An 18274-nucleotide genomic window follows, 5' to 3' on the forward strand; every position below is an offset into this window, starting at 1 on the left:
AACACCAGTTAGCCTGTGAGGAGATGGGATGCCTTTTCTAGGGTAGTGGAGGAAAACAATTCTACACAGCCAAAAATGCTGACAATCACTATGGAAAAAAGACAAGCAAGCTGACCAAAGAACAAAAGCAGGCTTCCTGATGTTTACCTTCCTCTAACCCTCCCAACCAATGTTTGAGGTAGATAAGTAGAAGAACTGAAAAAAGGGAAGCAACAGACATACACCAGCAGAGAAAATAACCTTAGTGAAATCAGGGACCAAATGTGTGGAATCAAAGGAAAACATGCCTATATGAAAACAACAGTTAACTTTGCATGCATTCAAGTGGGTTATTTATGCTTGCTATGAAATACTTATTTATTTTTGTCGGTCATGGGGCCTGAACTCTGGGCCTGGGTGCTGTCCCTCAGGTCTTCAGCTCACCGTGAGCACTCTACCACTTGAGCGACAGCGCCACTTCCATTTTTTCCCCCTGCTTATGTGGTGTTGTGGAATCGAACCCAGGACCTCATGCATGCAAGGCAAGCACTCTACCACTGAGCAATCTTCCCAGCCCCAAAATATTTATTTTCTTAAACATATACATTACTCTGTCGAGATGTGTTCTTTGGATTAGAAACAACTTTACAAAGTTCTCCTATATCACTTTTTCAGTTAAGGAAGCTCAACTGTGCCCCTACAAAATGTACCTTTTACAAATACTAGGTTTAAAACCTACTAGAACACCAAGCTGGGGCTGGGAAGATGGCTCAGTGGTAGAGCGCTTGCCTCGCATGCATGAGGCCCTGGGTTCGATTCCTCAGCACCACATAAGCAAAAAAGAAAAAAGCTGGAAGTGGTGCTGTGGCTCAAGTGGTAGAGTGCTAGCCTTAAGCTGGAAGAGCTGAGGGACAGCAACCAGGCCCAGAGTTCAGGCCTACGACCGGACCCAAAAAATAAAATTAAAAATTAAAAAAAAAAAAAAGAACACCAAGCTAAAAACATTCTCAATGGAAAACCCTATTATTTCAGGGTAGGAGGGTAGATTATTCCACATAATTCATGTTTCAGGAAGAAGCCTATCTAAGCTGATTATTTAACAGACAGAAAGGAAAAAACCTAGCCAGTAATCTTGCTAGCCTTGTGACTCCGTAAGTAGGAAGGCACTCCTACTTTAAAATGTACAGCTAAAAAGCAGTACAAAAGCCAGGCAACTGGAGGCTCACACCTATAACCCTAGCTACTCAGGAGCTACTGAGGATCGCGGCCAGCCGGGGCAGGAAAGCCCATGATACTCTTATCTCCAATAAACCACCAGAAAACTGGAAGTGGCACAGAGGCTCAAGTGGTAGAGCACTAGCCTTGAGCTGAAGAGCTGAGGTACAGAGCCAGGACGAGTTCAAGACTGGCAAAAACAACACAACAACAAAACAAAACAAAAAACCCACAGTACAAGTCAGTTCATTAGTTGAGTACAAGCTATAGTTAGAACAAGAGAAAAAAAGAATCAAACATACCATTTTTACTTATTGTTTTATTGTATAAAGCCAACTACTTCAAAATATTTACTTTTCTTTTTAAACAATGCATTGATGAGCACAGATCCTTAAAGGTTCAGTTATTTTCCAAACCACTCTAGTAGTTTCCAAATCACTCTACTAGTTAGTACTATCAACTCACTATAAAATGTCAATTATATTCAAGACGTTGTTTTTTTTTTCCTAAGACACAGCCTTTATTGAAGTTGACCACTCCAATCCTATTGGCCATTACCATTTTATAGAGAAAATGGGGTTCTTAGAACAAGCCAAGGATGCAGGACTCTTGTCATTAAGTACAGTTTAAAACCACTAAGAATTTTCAAGTGGGAGGGGCGGGGAGAAGAGGGGAGAAGGAAAAATGGATAGAGAAAGGGAGAAGGGGAAGAGGGGACAGAGAGAGGTTGGGGAAATGGAGGAGAGAGGGCAAGAGTGTGAGGGGGAAGGGAGATATAATACATTCCTTTTTGAACACTAATTTTTCTCCATTAACTGCTCTAAAGGTTCTACAAACTTTTTGGTCAAAATTTGGTATTTAGCCAATGATTACTGAAAACCTGAGCAATCCTACAGAATTGTACAGTAGATCATATTGTGTCAATACATATGAATTACTTTTGACTAGAAATTGAAATTCACAAAGTTAACCTGTATCAACTAAGAAAGTTAGGTAATCAAACAAGAACCAGCTTGGTGGTTCAACTGATATTATGAACTTATCTCCTTGAGTATTAAAATATTTGAGTTTTATAAAATGTTTTGTCTTACAGAAAGCCCTATATATGTGTAGATCCCCAGCTTTAGCAATTACAATAACTTAGCAATTAAAATATAAATGTAATGGAAACTATCATTTTTCTTTCACATATCTAGTATCTATTTTACTTTCTCCTGCTAGAGACAATTCAAAAATGGTGTTTCTAAGATCTTAATGTGCAAAACAACCATCTGGGGCTCTTTTTAAAGGCAAATTCCCATTCAGAAGATCTGTGTAAAAGCAAGAATAAATTTCCAACAATCATGACTCAGAGCCTGTGTGCCATCTCTGAACTCTTTTACTCAAAGCTAGCTCTACCAGCACCATTCCCGGTTTTCTGGTGGCTAACTGGAGATAAAAGTCCCACAGACTTTCCACGCTGGCTTTAAACTGATCCTCAGATCTCAGTCTCCTGTGTAGCCAAGATTAAAGTAGTGAGCCACCAGCACCCGGCTTCAAAGCACACTTTGAGAAGGTTCTAAAGAAAAGGTATAATTTACAACAGTCATGGTCTCATGGTTTGCAAAGACTTGATGGTTCCAATTAAATTCCTAATTGATCAACCGAACACCTTTCCATCTCTATTTCACTTGATCCTTCATACAGTATGTAGTATTTGTACCACTCCCGTGATTTTACAACAACCTAGGAAACTTGCATATTCGTCTTCCCTCTATTTGTCTTTCTTTTTGGTCTCTTTTCACCACTTATGTCTGTATTCCACTCTTAGCTTCACCTCTGTTCCACCCTACCATCTCTAGATTGCTCATCTACTAGTTGATCCAACCTTCTGCTTCTCCTGCCGAGATATCTCCTAACATAGGCTCACATATCTAACTACATTAAGACATTTCTAAACATAGGCTCAAGTGGATACCCAACTCAAAATAACTCAAGCAACAGGTCTACACTTCACTGGTACAGTGCTTGTCTAGCACCATAACAAAATGGAATCAAAGTATCTCAAACTGTGAGCTGGGAATGTGGCTCAGGGGTAGAGTGTTTGCCTAGCATGCATGAAGCCCTGAGTTCCATTCCTCATTACCACATACACAGAAAAGGCCAGAAGTGGTGCTGTGGCTCAAGTGGTAGAGTGCTAGCCTTGAGCAAAAGAAACTCAGGGATAGTGCCCAGGCCCTGAATTCAAGCCCCAGGACTGACAAAAAATAATATTTTACACACACACACACACACACACATATATATATATATAAAATCTGAATTTATAAACACAACCCCACAGCCTCTCCAACCCTCTAATTTCCCTTCTACAGTACCTCCACCTCCTAAACACATGGTAAAATTGCCTCAAGTCCAGCTGAGCTCTACTCTGTAATTATTTGCAAAATTTCATTCTTTAATACCAATGCCAGTTCCTGATTACTGAAGTACCCTAAATCAGTCTTCTTGCTTCCAAACTCATTTCATGCAATCTCATCACTACACTTCCATGTAACCTTTACAAATACAAAGTTGATGACATTCTCCTAAGGCTTCCTAGTACTTCATTACCTTCAGAAAGTTTTTAAAAATATATCATATAAAGCTCTTTACTCGTCATTATCCCTCCTTTCTCAATGCTCAAATCCATCCTCCTTTCTGTTCCCCTTCCCTCTTCTCTCTGCTTCCTCCTAACCCTTTCTCTCCTTGTCCTTCTCCCTTCTACCCACCGTCCTGTCCTCTCCCTGCTTCTCCACTCTTCTCCTCAATTCTAGCCACTCCTGAACAGTCAGGATTTCCCCTGTTCAGTGTCAACCCATTTGCAGCTCTCTGAAAATGGCACATTCTCAAATATCTCTACATCTGAATTGGTTATTAATTCCTCTCATTAAAAATGTCCTTACCAAGTATTAATCTGCCTTCACAATTCTATTAAAGTTTCATATGCTTTTAAAAATGCCTTTTTTATTTTTTGAGCTCTGGGCCTGGACACTGTTCCTGAGCTTTTTTTTTTTTTGGTCGGTCGTGGGGCCTGAACTCTGGGCCTGGGCACTGTCCCTCAGCATTTCAGCTCAAGGCTAGCACTATACTACTTGAGCATGAGCCCCACTTCCGGCTTTTTCTGCTTATGTGGTTGCTAAGGAATCGAACCCAGGGCCTTATGCATGCAAGGCAAGCACTCTACCACTGAGCCATCTTCCCAGCCCCTCCTGAGCTTCTTTTGCTCAAGGCTAGCACTTTACCACTTGAACCACAGCACCACTTCCAGCTTTTTCTGTGTGTATGTGGTACTGAGGAATTGAACCCAGGGTTTCATGTATGCTAGGCAAGCACTCTACCACTAAAGCCACATTCCCAGCCAAAAATGCCTTTCTAATCAACTTCAGTCTGCTCCCTCTAGAGCAGGCTCTTCCTGTGCACAACTCTACTCCTGAAACTGCCTTATTACTGCTGGTCTATTGCCCCACTCCACCCGACCAAGTGAGTGTACAGAACAGACTTGAGTCTTGATCCAAATGCTGAATGAACTATTCTGAAGCACAGTCATGGATAATTATTATGGCTAGATAATTAAACTATAAACAAGCACTAATAGCTATCTCTACTGCTTAAAAAAATTGAGGGCTGGTGAAGGTAGTTTAGTGCGTGTCTAATTTGTGCAAAAACTCTAAATTCAATCCTCAGCTCCATAATTTTTTTTTTTTACTTTGTTACTTTTGGGGGGGAGGGAGGGTCCTGGGATTGAACTCAGGGCTTTTTGTGCATGCTAGGCAAATGTCCTACCACTTGAACCACAACCTTTCTTGAAAGGTCTCAAATGTTTTTGCAAGGCAAGACTCAGACCTAGACCTAGATCCTACTACCTCTTCCTCCAGAGTAACAAGAATTACGGATTAACCACTATACCCAATCCTTGACTTTATTTACAGGTATTTACAGGTTAATAGAACTTCATAAGCCTTCACAAACATAAAATGCCAATTTTCCCTAAGTACTTAATTCCCAGCATTTAGTTATTTGTTAATATTAGAAACAAAACCTTTCCTATTATATTTTAAATTAGGATTTGAGTTTTACCAACCGCAGTGTTAATCCAGTAAGAGCACTTCCCCAAAGACATGACACAATGGCATAAAACTTTTCTGAGTTGCTAGCTGACCAAGGTCTGCTAGTGCACAGCAGAGATAAAAGCTGCTTACCTCTCCCCTGGTTGTTTCCAACATAGATATGTCAAAGCATTTCCACAAACTATGAAGTACCATTAAATCTAAACTATCGTGTGAGCTTCTATCAAAGATCTTACAAGTTCAAATTTTAAGTTTCATGCGCTATTCAACCTACCATATACTTCTTTCCAATAGCTAAAAATTAATAAAACTTAAATTCCAGGACCACCATAGCACAAGACCCATTCAAAAATCCTCAACACACTTTCATGGCTGAAATGTTCTATATCTAATTTCATAATCTGACATGTTCTTTAGCGTAAATCTCAAGGTAAGTTGTTGGTACAGTTATTTGAATTTCAGCTCCCATTTATTTTTAAATTGGAAGGCAAAAATCAGCAGGGAATAATATTTCAAAATGTCTTCTTTTCTTGACTATCCAAACTTGAGCCACTATAGAATAATATAAAAGTTTACAAAACCAGAATTTCCCCCTCCAAAATTTCTGGTACATCTCCCAGATAGCTTGCTGGCTTATCAGACCAGAAAATGAACTGCATTTTGCCACACTAAAGAAGTGGTAGAGCGGGGCTGAGAAGGTGGCTCAGTAATAGAGCGCTTGCCTTGCATGCATGAGGCCCTGGGTTCGATTCCTCAGCACCACATACGCAGAAAAAAAAAAAGCCGGAAGTGGTGCTGTGGCTCAAGTGGTAGAGCGCTATCCTTGAGCTGAAGAGCTGAGGGACAGGGCCAGAGTTCAGGCCCCATGACTGGACCCAAAAAAAAAAAAAAAGAAGAAGTGGTAGAGCATATTAAACTCAGCTCTCAGCAATACTGGTGGGCAACTATGGACAAGATTAGAACTGAGCTGGGCGCTGGTGGCTCACGCCTGTAATCCTAGCTACTCAGGAAGCTGAGATCTGAGGATCGCAGTTCAAAGCCAGCCCAGACAGGAGAGACCATGAGACTCCTATCTCCAATAAACCACCAGAAAACCGGAAGTGGCGCTGTAGCTCAAGTGGTAGAGCGCTTGCCTTAAGCTGAAGAGCTGAGGGACAGCGCCCAGGCCCAGAGTTCAAGCCCCATGACCGACAAAAAAAAAGATTAGAACTGTTTTTAGTCTCTTCCAAATTATTTATAAAAATAGGATTCCTTAGCCTTCAAGTATCTTGAAAGGGAAAATCTCCTTTAAAAAAAGAAAAAGAAAACAAAAGTCAGTACTTCAACACCTGATTGTGGTAACAAAGCTAATATCCAAGACAAAGCCCCTTTATTGAACACCGTGTTCCAACATTGTGGGCAGCTCCATCTTGTGACCTCTCCAGGTTGGCTGCTCCTGCTCTCTCTACTGCAGAGAGAACTTCAATTAGAGAAATTTTTTAGTTCATAGATCTAAACTGGATGCCCCCTCATTGGAGGCTCCAAGAGTAAGACTCTATAAAAAGATTCAGGCTAGAGGAGGTTCAGACAAAACTAAGTGGCTTGAAAGCATTATAATGTGAGCAGCTGAGTCTTATGATGCAATGATTTACCAAAAAAGGGGGGGGGGAAGTAGTTGTGGAGATGTGAGGGAAGGGATGGTAGGGGAAAAAGGAGGCAATAATGCTTGATAAGAAATGTGCTCATTACCTTGCTCGTGTGATTGTAACCCCTCTATACAGTATTTTCACAATAAAAAACTTATTTAAAAGAAAAAAAATCTCTTAAGAGAAAAAAAAAAACCCAGCAGCAAGCACTAAAACACCAGGTGACCTGAAAAGGTAGGGCATATAATCATATATCTCTAAAACATGAAACAGACTTCAGTAGACTTGAATTTACAATGTGCAAAGTATACTTATAGCTGACTATTCATACTTATAAATATTATGAGAAAAGCTAGCAAGAAAAAAAATAGGGCAGCCGGGCACTGGTAGCTTATGCCTGTCATGCCAGCTACTCAGGAGGCTGAGATCTGAGGATTGCATTCCAAGCCAGCAGGGGCAGGAAAGTCCATGAGATTCTTATCTCCAATAAACCACCTGAAAACTGGAAGTGATAGAGCACTCGCTTGAGCTGAAGAGCTGAGGGACAGCACCCGTGACAGGAAAAAAAAAAAGAATGAAAGAGAAGAAAATAGGACATATTATCAAATTGTTTTTAAAGCCCTAAATTTAACTTCTTTGAAAAAAAGGGTTAAATTGGCTAGGAAGGCACTATTTCTCTGCTGACATAAGGCTAGCTGCCCAAGCAAGGCTCTAGAAAACATCTTTACCTACAACAGCACAGAGCAGAAGGCGCAGGGGCTATGGCAAGCTCCCTGATGACACTCAAGAGTCAGATATATGTGGTGTAATTCTGGGATAGACTGCCAACAAGTTACTGAAAGAGGAGAAACAAAACCACAAAAACCTGGCAAAGACATAGGCCAAAACCCTCATGGGTTCTATTAGGACATGAAAGTACATCTTAAATGAAAGTACATCTTAACTCAATCAAGTCTCCTCCCCGCTACCAGACCTGAATTACATCACCCACACTAACATTACCTGATCTGTAAAAGACTTTATTTGTTCCACAGTTGATTTTCCAAAGACTTGCAGTGATGTCTAACATGAATAAAGCATTTCTTAAAGCAAGTAACAAGCCTCACCCCAGAGCAATTAAGATTATAATTAGAGAAATAACCAATGCTCAAGTGCTTTTATCTCCATGAATTTTTATCAGCATGTGCTGGTGTGTGCTATGTAACAGAATGAGGTTAATACTGTTGAGATACTATATTTACTAAACAAAGGCAGCAGTAATTTTTCCTTACCTGAGTATGAAAATTTGAAATGGTGGTTGTTTCAATATCTTTCTTGCCCAAAATTTCCATTTTCACTGGAGTGTTGGGGAAATTAAAAGCAAAATAGTCCAAAAAGTCTGGAAGATAAGCAGCCGCTCCATGCACTATTGCTAAAGCATAGTAAGCAGAATTTTTCTCGTTTTCACTGAATGTCAAAGCAAGAAACTCCTCAGAAAATCTCTCCATCTCCATTGGAGACAAAAATGAGAGTTCATCCATGTACGCATGAAGTACCAGAGCACCGCCGTTGGACTGGTGTTCCTCGTGGATGAAGCTGCTAAATTTAGTACCTGTTTTTAAGAAATTTCTACGAATCGAGTGTTCCTGGTGAGTCGTAAAGGGTGTTTGTACTCCCTGGGGCACCCGATATTCCTGCATGCCCAAATTTAATCGGCACAGCTGTTCATCTTTCAGATACCTGAAGGACTCTTTATTAACTCCAGAAGTGCTATTTATTTGTCCTTGGGTGAGAATCTCTTTACTGATTCGAGTCAGGCCAGCACATACGGTTTGTACTTCTTTGTTGTACATTTTAAGGCGTCTTCCTCGCACGTCTTCTCGATGTTTCTTTTTCTTTTTCTTCTTTATTTTCTTCAAGACAAAATCATCAGCTCTCTGGGTTTTACCATTTTCATCTGGTGTTTCTGGCCACAATAATTAAAAAGAAGTTAGTTGCTAGGATTAATGTCAACATACAAGCTTCTTAAAGTACTTGATCCCAAATCAAAAAAATATAGTCTCCTTTCAATTTCTAAATATCTGTTATCGCAACATGCATCTTTAAAATAAAGATCTTAAAATACAGTAACATTCTGGATTGAAGACTGTTAAAAAAGCAAATACTGACAGGCTACAGATGTAGCTGAGTGGTACAGAGTGCTTTTTTAGTATGTGCAAGGCCTTGAGCTCAATCCTTAGCACCACTATAATATGACTTGCAATCAAATCTAGTGGAAATATGCAGGTAATTTCATATATGCTAAACTGCATGAAATTTTTCACTAATCCTTATCAATCTAAATTGATACTTGTCATATCTCATTGTACTGTTTGTCAGTCTATTAGTTATTACAAGTGAATTAAAAGCAAATTTGACACCAAAGCTATTAAGACATCAGTTTTTTTGTCTAACAAAGTAAAAAGCTATTAAGACACCAGTTTTTTTGTCTAACAAAGTAACAGAGATATTTTTATCTATGTTGGTCAGAGATCTTTCAGGAAAGTCATTTTCAGATATTGTTGGATGTATAGACTGATAAAGATGAAGAAAAAAATCTATGATGAAGAAAAATCTAGGGCTGGGAAGGTGGCTCAGTGGTAGAGCACTTGCCTTGCATGCTCGAGGCCCTGGGTTCGATTCCTCAGCACCACATAAGAAAAAAGAAAAAAGCCGGAAGTGGCGCTGTGGCTCAAGTGGTAGAGCCCTAGCCTTGAGCTGAAGATCAGTGCCCAGGCCCAGAGTTCAGGCCCCACGACCGGACCGAAAAAAAAAAAAGATCTTGCTGAGATGATGAAAAGACACATGATATACTGGGGGAAATATTTGCAAACCATATGGTTGACAAGTGACTTTTTTTTTTTTTGCGAGTCCTGGAACTTGAACTCAGAGCCAGGGCACTGTCCCTGAGCATCTTTTGCTGAAAGCTAGCACTCTATCACAGCACCACTTCTGGCCTTTTCTGTTTATATGGTACTGAGGCATTGAACCCAGGGCTTCATGCATGCTAGGCAAGCACTCTACCACTAAGCCACATTGCCAGCCCAACAAGTGACTTTTAACTGCAACATTATCAATAAAGAATTCTCAAAACAAAGCTAGCACCAGTGGCTCACACCTGTAATCCTAACTACTCAGGAGGCTGAGATCTAAGGATCTCAGTTCAAAGCTAGCCTGGGCAGAAAAGTCCATGAGACTCATCTCCAAATAACCACCAGAAAACTGGAAGGAGCTCTGTGGCTCAAGTGGTAGAGCACTGGCCTTGAGCTGAAGAGTGCAGGGACTGGGGCTGGGAAGGTGGCTCAGTGGTAGAGCGCTTGCCTTGCATGGCTGAGGCCCTGGGTTTGATTCCTCAGCACCACAGAAGCAAAAAGAAAAAAGCTGGAAGTGGCGCTGTGGCTCAAGTGGTAGAATGCTAGCCTGGTAGAATGCTAGCCTGGAACTGAAGAGCTGAGGGACAGCGCCCAGGCCCAGAGTTCAGGCCCCCACGACCTACAAAAAAAAAATCTCACATCTGCCTACTTACAACTCTCTTCACCACAACCACTATCAGTCACACATTTTTACACGGTCATATCATTATGACACACTGTGTTGTAATGTCTTTATTTTCCAGTGTAATAGCACTACAACAAGGTCTCTATTTGACACATTGTGTTGCACTATTTTCCAGTGTCATATAATTACCACTCACTGCTACAATGTCTATGGTTTCCAGCCTTGTATCACTACAAGCGATACAAGACATGTGTTACATGTCTCTGTTTTACAGTATCACTTCACTATGACACACTGGGTGGCACTATTTTCCAGTGTCATATTACCACACACTGTGTTGCATTGGGTCTATTTTGCAGTGTGGCAGCATTAGGACACAGTGTATTTACAATGTGTCTATTTTCCAGTATTGTATCATTACCACACACTGTGGTACTTTTGGTGTTGGCCTCTTTTACTTAATAAAATGCATTTAACATTACTCTGTGACTTCTCATGACTGAATAACTAACTCATATGAACATCCATTATATGGATGTACCACAGCTTGCTTTCAATTCATTCATATAGTGAAAAACAATTCGGTTACTTCCAAACTTTGGTAATTATGAGTAAAGCTGCTAAAAATGTGTATATCCAGATTTCCATGTGTATGTTCTTTGCATAACAATCAAGGCATATGACTACTGGATCATATTGTAAAGTATGTTTAACTTTGTAAGCTACCAACAAACTAATCAATGAAAACTCAAAAATGGCTGTACCATTCAATGAATAAGGAAACATTACCTTTGCCAGTGAATATCTCTGTGCCTCACTGTTTTTCATTGATAAAACAGGTGGGGAGGGATAGTATTTCCCTTAAAACTAGTGTGCAGAGTAAATTAAAAATTCACATGAAGGGGCTGGGAATGTGTCTTAGTGGTAGAGAGTGCTTGCCTTGCATGCATGAAGCCCTGGGTTGGATTCCTCAGCACCACCTAAGCAGAAAAAGCCAGAAGTGGCGCTGTAGCTCAAGTGGTAGAGCGCTATCCTTGAGCTGAAGAGGTGAGGGACAGCGCCCAGGCCCAGAGTTCAAGCCCCACGACCAACTAAAAAAAAAAAAAAAAACCAAAAAAACAAACAAAAAAATATTAGTAACAGGGACACCAGTGGCTCACACCTATAATCCAAGCTACTCAGGATGCTGAGATATGAGAATCATAGTTTAAAGCCAACCCAGGCAGTAAAGTCCATTGGACTCATTAACCACCAGAAAACCAAAAGTGGTAATAGGGTGCTAGCCTTGAGCAAAAATGCTAGGACCAGGGACTAGGTGCCCTGAGTTCAAGCCCCAGACCAACAACAAAAAAGTAACAGTAGTCTATCTTTTTTATTTTGTTTGGGACTGGGGCCTGAATTTGATATCTTGCCACTGGAGCACTGGCTAGCGTTCTACCACCTAAGCCATACCTCCAACCCAAGTAGCGTCTGTCATGAAGTTATTTGCAAAGTTTAGACAATGTGTAAGGCCCTTTATCAGAGTATCTGACATATAAGCCCTTATCTTTGTTATCATAATCCTAATAAAAAATATTTGATAACATTTCTTAAAATGCCAAAGACATGAATATCAGAAATGCTAGAAATGACTTGCCTGGAGACAATGTATCATGACAAAAAAAAAAAAAAACAAACACACACACACAAGGGGAAAAAAAATCTCTGAAACAGGGAACTAGGAAAAACATTGCAAACGAAAGAAAAAAGAAAATTAATAAAAGAAAAATGAATAAAAGGAAAAAGACAAAAAAAGAAAACTATTCAGCCAAGTATCTTCTAGGTACCTATACATTATTTCATTTTAATCCTCCAACCAACCAAACCCTTCTGTAGAGGAGGAAACAGTCCAAATAAGGATATATAACTTGGATCACAAAGCTAGCTGGTGACAGGCAATATTCACCTAACTCCAAAATTCAAACTCCTCTAATACAATATACTACACTGGACTCCTGTCTCCTCTATCCTCCTCCACCCCCAGCACCAATGATCATCTAAGATTATCCAGCTACAATTAACAGACCTGAGGTGGCTTCAGCAAAGGGAGTTTTTTGTTTTGCTGATACCGGGGCTTGAACTGAAGGGCCCTTAGCTATTTCACTCAAGCTAGCACTCTACTACTTGAGCCACCAACGCCACTTCTGGCTTTTTGCAGTTAATTGAGTCTCATGGACTTCCTTGCCTGGGCTTACCTCTGAAATGGTATCCTCAGATTCCAGCCTCTTGAGTAGCCAGGATTACAAGTATGAGCCACCATGCACGGCTAAGGGAGTAGTACTATTTTACTCAACAGTGCTCATTACATAATTCCGCGTGATCATAAGGGGGTTTATTGTTATATGAAATATTTTATGTCTTACTTAAAGGTATTTTTACCTCACTAGGTAGATAGAGAATAATATGGGTTTTTGAAATTACTGTACTGACAGATGAGATTATCTGCTTATTTGAATTCTCATTACAATACTAATAGTCCTCCCTTCTTACCCTTCAAAGCATCCTGTCCACCAAATCAAGTGTTTCTGTATTTAAAACTTTATTTTTATTTTTTCAGACAGGGTATTGCTATTATAGACCAACCTGTCCTGGAATGTAGTATTAGCCTAGGCTCTCCACCCCCACCCCCCAACCAGGCTCTTTAACATGAAGCCAACTCTACCACAAGTCAGAATTTTAAAAACAACAACAAAAAAAGAAGTTTAATATTCAGTTCTATCATTAATTAGAAAATTTCAAACATGTCACCTCACCTATTTTACCCTAGCATTTACTGGCTAAATTTTTCTTTCAACTATATGAACAACTTCAAATGTCTAGAACGGTAATAATCTGTGATTAGCCTACACAGGAATTTGGATTGAATACCGTTGGGCAGATGTGCAAGAACTTGTCTGTCTCCTTGCTGAATTCAAGAGTTGCCAAACCTTCTCTGTAAAGAACCTAGGAGCAGGCTTTGAAGGCCATACAGAAGCCAACCCTGGCAGGAAAGTCCATGAGACTCATCTCCAATTAACCACAATAAAACTGGAAGTGGTGCTGTGGCTCAAGTGAGCACTTGCCTTGAACTGAAGAGCTAAGTGACAGCACCCAGGCACAGAGTTCAAACCCTACAACCCACAAAAACAAAAACAAACAAACAAAACTTTATTTCTGAACACTAAATTTCAACTTCATAGGATTTTTACATGTTACCAGCCACTTAAAAATGCAAAAACCATTCTTACCTCATTAGCTATGAAAAAACAGGACTTTTTAAGCCGATATTTGTTGTCACTGAGTCAGGGTCTCACTATGCAGCCCAAGTTGGCCTATTCCTGTCTTTGCTTCCCCTGTGTTGGCATACAGACATGCTACCATAGCCACATTGATTTTTGATGAAGGCACAAAAGCAATTAGGTGGAACAATAATTTTTCAACAAAAGGTGCTACAAGTGAATACCCACAGGTTAAAATAAAAAACTGTAAACCTGAGCCTCATATCTGCTCAAGATTATCTCAAGTAGACAAGATTTTTTAAGTATAAATTTTTAAATCATAGAACTTTTAGGAAAAAAATAAGATTTAACAAACTTGCTGCTTTTACTATGTGAAAGATCTTGCTGAGGGGCTGGGAAGGTAGCTCAGTGGTAGAGTGCTTGCCTTGCATGCCTGAGGCCCTGGGTTCCATTCCTCAGCACCACATAAGCAAAAAGAAAAAAGCCGGAAGTGGCGTTGTGGCTCAAGTGGTAGAGCGCTAGCCTTGAGCTGAAGAGCTAAGGGACAGCGCCCACGCCCAGAGTTCAGGCGCCACAACCGGACCCAAAAAAAAAAAGAAAAAAGAAAAAGGAACTTGATTAGAAAATGGGCAAAAGGCATTAATATACATTTTATTGGCAAGGATATATAAATCTCAAATGATAAGGAGTTGATAATCATTAGACATGAAACCACTGAGATATGCATTAAAGCAAAAACAGTCACATCAGATATTGTCAAAAATATGAAAAGGGCTGGGAAGGTGGCTTAGTGGTAGAGTGCTGGCCAGCATGCATGAAGTCCTGGGTTCAATTCCTAAGTACCACATACACAAAGAAGGCGGGAAGTAGTGCTGTGTGCCTCAAGTGGTAGAGCGCTAGCCTTGAGCAAAAAGCAGCTCTGGGACAGTGCCCAGGCCCTGAGTTCAAGTCCCAGGACTGGCAAAAAAAAAAAAAAAAAAGAAACAATCTCTCATTTGTAACGTCTGTGCAATGTAAAAAAGACTCTAGAAAATACTATAGCAACAAGATAAAAACAAACAAGAAATAAACAAGCCGTAAACATATACACATAATATGACCTAACATTCCTTGGAAAAATGAACACTTGTCACCAAACAAAAAACTGAACAGGAATGTTCATAGACACTGTCTACATGACAGCCTGAAACTGCAACCAACCAAGTAGGTAAATGGTTCCATAGAGGAATCACAGTACATGCACACTACCAAATCCTAACAATCACAGAAAAAAAGACATCTATTCATATACATACCATGTGGACAGATCTCACCGACATCATCCTGGAGGAACAAAGCCAATCTCAAAAATATTACATATGTATCATTCCATTTATACAATATTTTCAAAATGACAAAATTAGGGAAGAAATTAGTGGTTGCCAGGAAGGATGAGGAGCCAGGGAAAGGGTCTAAAGGTTATAAGCGGGAGCGAGGAAGGGAAACATTTTTCTGCCAAGGGCCATTTAGATGTTATACCATCTTCACAATGCTGCACAGAACTATCAGTCAAGTAAGACTGGCCCAGAAAAACACTTCTACCAAGGATGTCAGAAGGTGAAAAGCGTGTCTGTCTGTCCCATCCTATATCAAATGATCTAGAGAGCCTTGCACGGCCAGTGTCCTGGAAGTCCACCCCTGCCCACCTGTGAAGGGAAAGGGATCTCTGTGGAGATACAACAGCCATTTCTTGGCTGCACTGGTGGTTTCACTAAAGCACATGTGACACAACAGCACAGAATACACATACACTGTACCATGATCAGTGACTGATGTTGGTATTACATTTCTTTAACATGGAACCTTTAAGCCAGGCACTGGTGGCTCTTATCCGTAATCATAGCTACTCAGGAGGATGAGATCTGAGGATCCAAGTTCAAAGGCAACCGGGGCAAGAAAAATCTGTGAGACTCTCATCTTCAATTAACCACAAAACGCAGGAAATAGAGCTGTGGCTCAAGTGGTGGAGCACCAGCTTTGAGCAAAAGACCTCAGGGATAGTGCCTAGACTAGAATCAAGCTCCCATAACCAGCACAAAAAAAAAAGATGGGTAAGAATTGCTGTTATTACAATATTCTGTGAATCTATATGTCAAAATAAAAAGTTAAGTTTCCAAAAACTTTGAGTATAAGACCCAGAGGATAAAGGTCAGAAGACAGCTAGGGAGAAAAGTCTGGGAGATTTCATCTCCAAAATAACCAGCAAAAAGCCAGGTTGAAGGAATGGCTCAAGTAGTAGAACACCAGCCATTCACGCAAACTGTGCACCGTTGAAAGCCTTGAGTGCAAACCCCAGGCAAAAACAAGAATACATCCACTGTGATGATTAGAGTTGTTGCAAGGACAAAGCATAGTAAAATAGCAAAAGTTCATTTTAGCTAAGTGCCTACCATGAGACAAGTACTATTTTAAGTACTTTTCATATTACCCCATTTAATCTACATAACCACCATAAAAATTAAATACTACAGAACCCCAATACACAGAGGAAAAGACTGGAGATGACAGGGAGGTTTAAAGTAATGACGTGGTAGAATCATGATTTAAATTCAGATTAACTCCAAAGCCATACCTCCTGCACAAAACAACAGCAAAAATAAACACATTCAGAACAAGAAGAAAGTATCAGTCTGGGCAAAAGTTTGGACTAAATAACAATGTACAACCAGTTTGGGTTTTATATAAGGTTTCAAAACTCCTAAAATGCCAGTATGCACTATCAGATATCTAAAGTACTTCAGTATACAATTTTTCCCAAATGCTTCTAACAGGGAACCCTTTTCCCCTAAAATATATAACTCAACAATCTCTCAGACAAAAGCTAATGTTTTCAATGGCCTGCCTCAACTCATTTCTCTTCTTCATATACTGGTCATACGTGGCCAATTATAAATTCGAATAACATATTCAGGTTCTCAATCATATCTGCCACATTTCAAGTCTGTTCAAGAGCCACATATGGCTACCATATTGAACAGCATAGACACAAAATGGAACATTTCCATCATCTGAGGAATTCTATCCACCAGTACTGGATTAGAGACTTGGTTTTGTTTCTTTAGAAAAAAGAACACGGGGCCAGAATTAGTACACACCACTGCCACATCGCCCAATAAAGGGGTTTAGGTCAGAGATCTTTGATGATTTCTAATCAGCTGCTGCAATCTAAAAAGGATAAGCAAAGAACTGGAAAAAATGAATATGGACAAGAACATAAATCACGCGGCTTAAGAGAAAGGGTGATCTTGGATTTAGGACTCTGGCTCGGTATTCCTTACTCTGTCAACGATTCATGTGAAAAATGTTTTCACTGCCGGGCGCCCGTGGTTCACGCCTGTAATCCTAGCTACTTAAGAGGCTGAGATCTGAGGATCATGGTTCAAAGCCAGGCCGGGCAGGAAAGTCTGTGAGATCTTAGCTCCAATAAACCACTAGAAAACCAGAAGTGGCACTGTGGCTCAAGTTGTAGAGTGCTTGCCTTGAGCTGAAGAGCGCAGGGACAGCGCCCAGGCTCAGAGTTCAAGCCCCACGACCGACAAAAAAAAAAAAAAAAATGTTTTCACTTTATACTTAGTATTGCGACTTCACTTACACAGGTCTCTTCACCATGCTGGGCCTTGTTTTTTTCTTTTACCACACAAACACACGATCACTCAGATTCCCTTGCTCTCCACAGGAGAGGGTGGAGAACAGGTGAGGGCACATGTTCCCTGGGTGACGGGACGCGGGCCTGTCAGCTGCCAGCTCTCCTGAGGACGAGGTCTGGACACCATCGAAGGGTGGCCTGACTCTCTAAGAAACACGGAGATAGCCTCCCTACTGGAACCAGCACACAAAACTGCCGGTTAGAACTGAGTTAAGACCTCAAAGGAGGAGCCCTCAGCCGTAGCCACCTCGTCGATGGTCTCGAACAGTGTTAGTGTTAATGTCAGTGGGTCACACACAGTGTTAGTGTTAATGTCGATGGTCACGCGCAGTATTAAGGAGGGCGGCGGCGGCGGGAGCCGCGGGCGGCTCTGGAGTATTGAGGAGACACAAGTCACGGGAAGTCAAGTATGAATGCTTAACTGACAGATGGATGGACGGACAGAGTTCCTCCTACCGACCCGAGTACTGCGGGCCCAGGGAGTCGCAGCCGGTCCCGGGGTACCAGCCCATCCCGCCGGGCGGCGCCATCTGAGTGAAGCCCGCGGGCCTCCCGCGCTCCCCCTCCGCCCGCACGGCCTTTCCCGGAGTCCCAAGGAGCAGAGGAGCCTCGCGCGCCCCGAGATCAGCACCACGGGCAATGGAAGGGGATGCAGACGGCCTCCGTCCTTGTGTCTGCGCTCCCGGAGCCCCGCGGCCTCCGGAGGAATTCCAACTCGTGTAAGCGCCCGGGGCCCACCGGGATCGGGGGCCTCGGCAGTCCCCGGGCGGGCGCGGGGGGTGGGGAGAGAGCCGGGTCCTCCGGGGCGAGCCTCGCCTTCCACGGCGTGGAGAACCGGCTGAGTTTGAAACCTCCGGCGGCCAGGATCGGAGCGAGCGCGGCGGGGCGGCGGACGGCGCGACCCGGGGA

At 41.5% G+C, this 18274-nt stretch overlaps 1 protein-coding gene across 1 annotated transcript in view; it reads right to left on the reverse strand.

Annotated features, from left to right (window-relative positions):
* Rsbn1 (round spermatid basic protein 1) overlaps nt 1-13822 on the reverse strand; it is a 33048-nt gene extending 19226 nt beyond the window's left edge. Inside the window, exons 1-2 of the mRNA XM_013024620.1 lie at nt 13756-13822; nt 8179-8852 (exon numbers count right to left, since the gene is read on the reverse strand). Coding sequence (XP_012880074.1) covers nt 8179-8852; nt 13756-13822 — 741 coding nt within the window. The remainder of the gene's footprint in view (nt 1-8178; nt 8853-13755) is intronic.
* Nucleotides 13823-18274: the final 4452 nt, after the last annotated feature.

Source organism: Dipodomys ordii, unplaced genomic scaffold (genome assembly GCF_000151885.1).
Source record: "Dipodomys ordii isolate 6190 unplaced genomic scaffold, Dord_2.0 Scaffold78, whole genome shotgun sequence".
NCBI classification, from domain to species: domain Eukaryota; kingdom Metazoa; phylum Chordata; class Mammalia; order Rodentia; family Heteromyidae; genus Dipodomys; species Dipodomys ordii.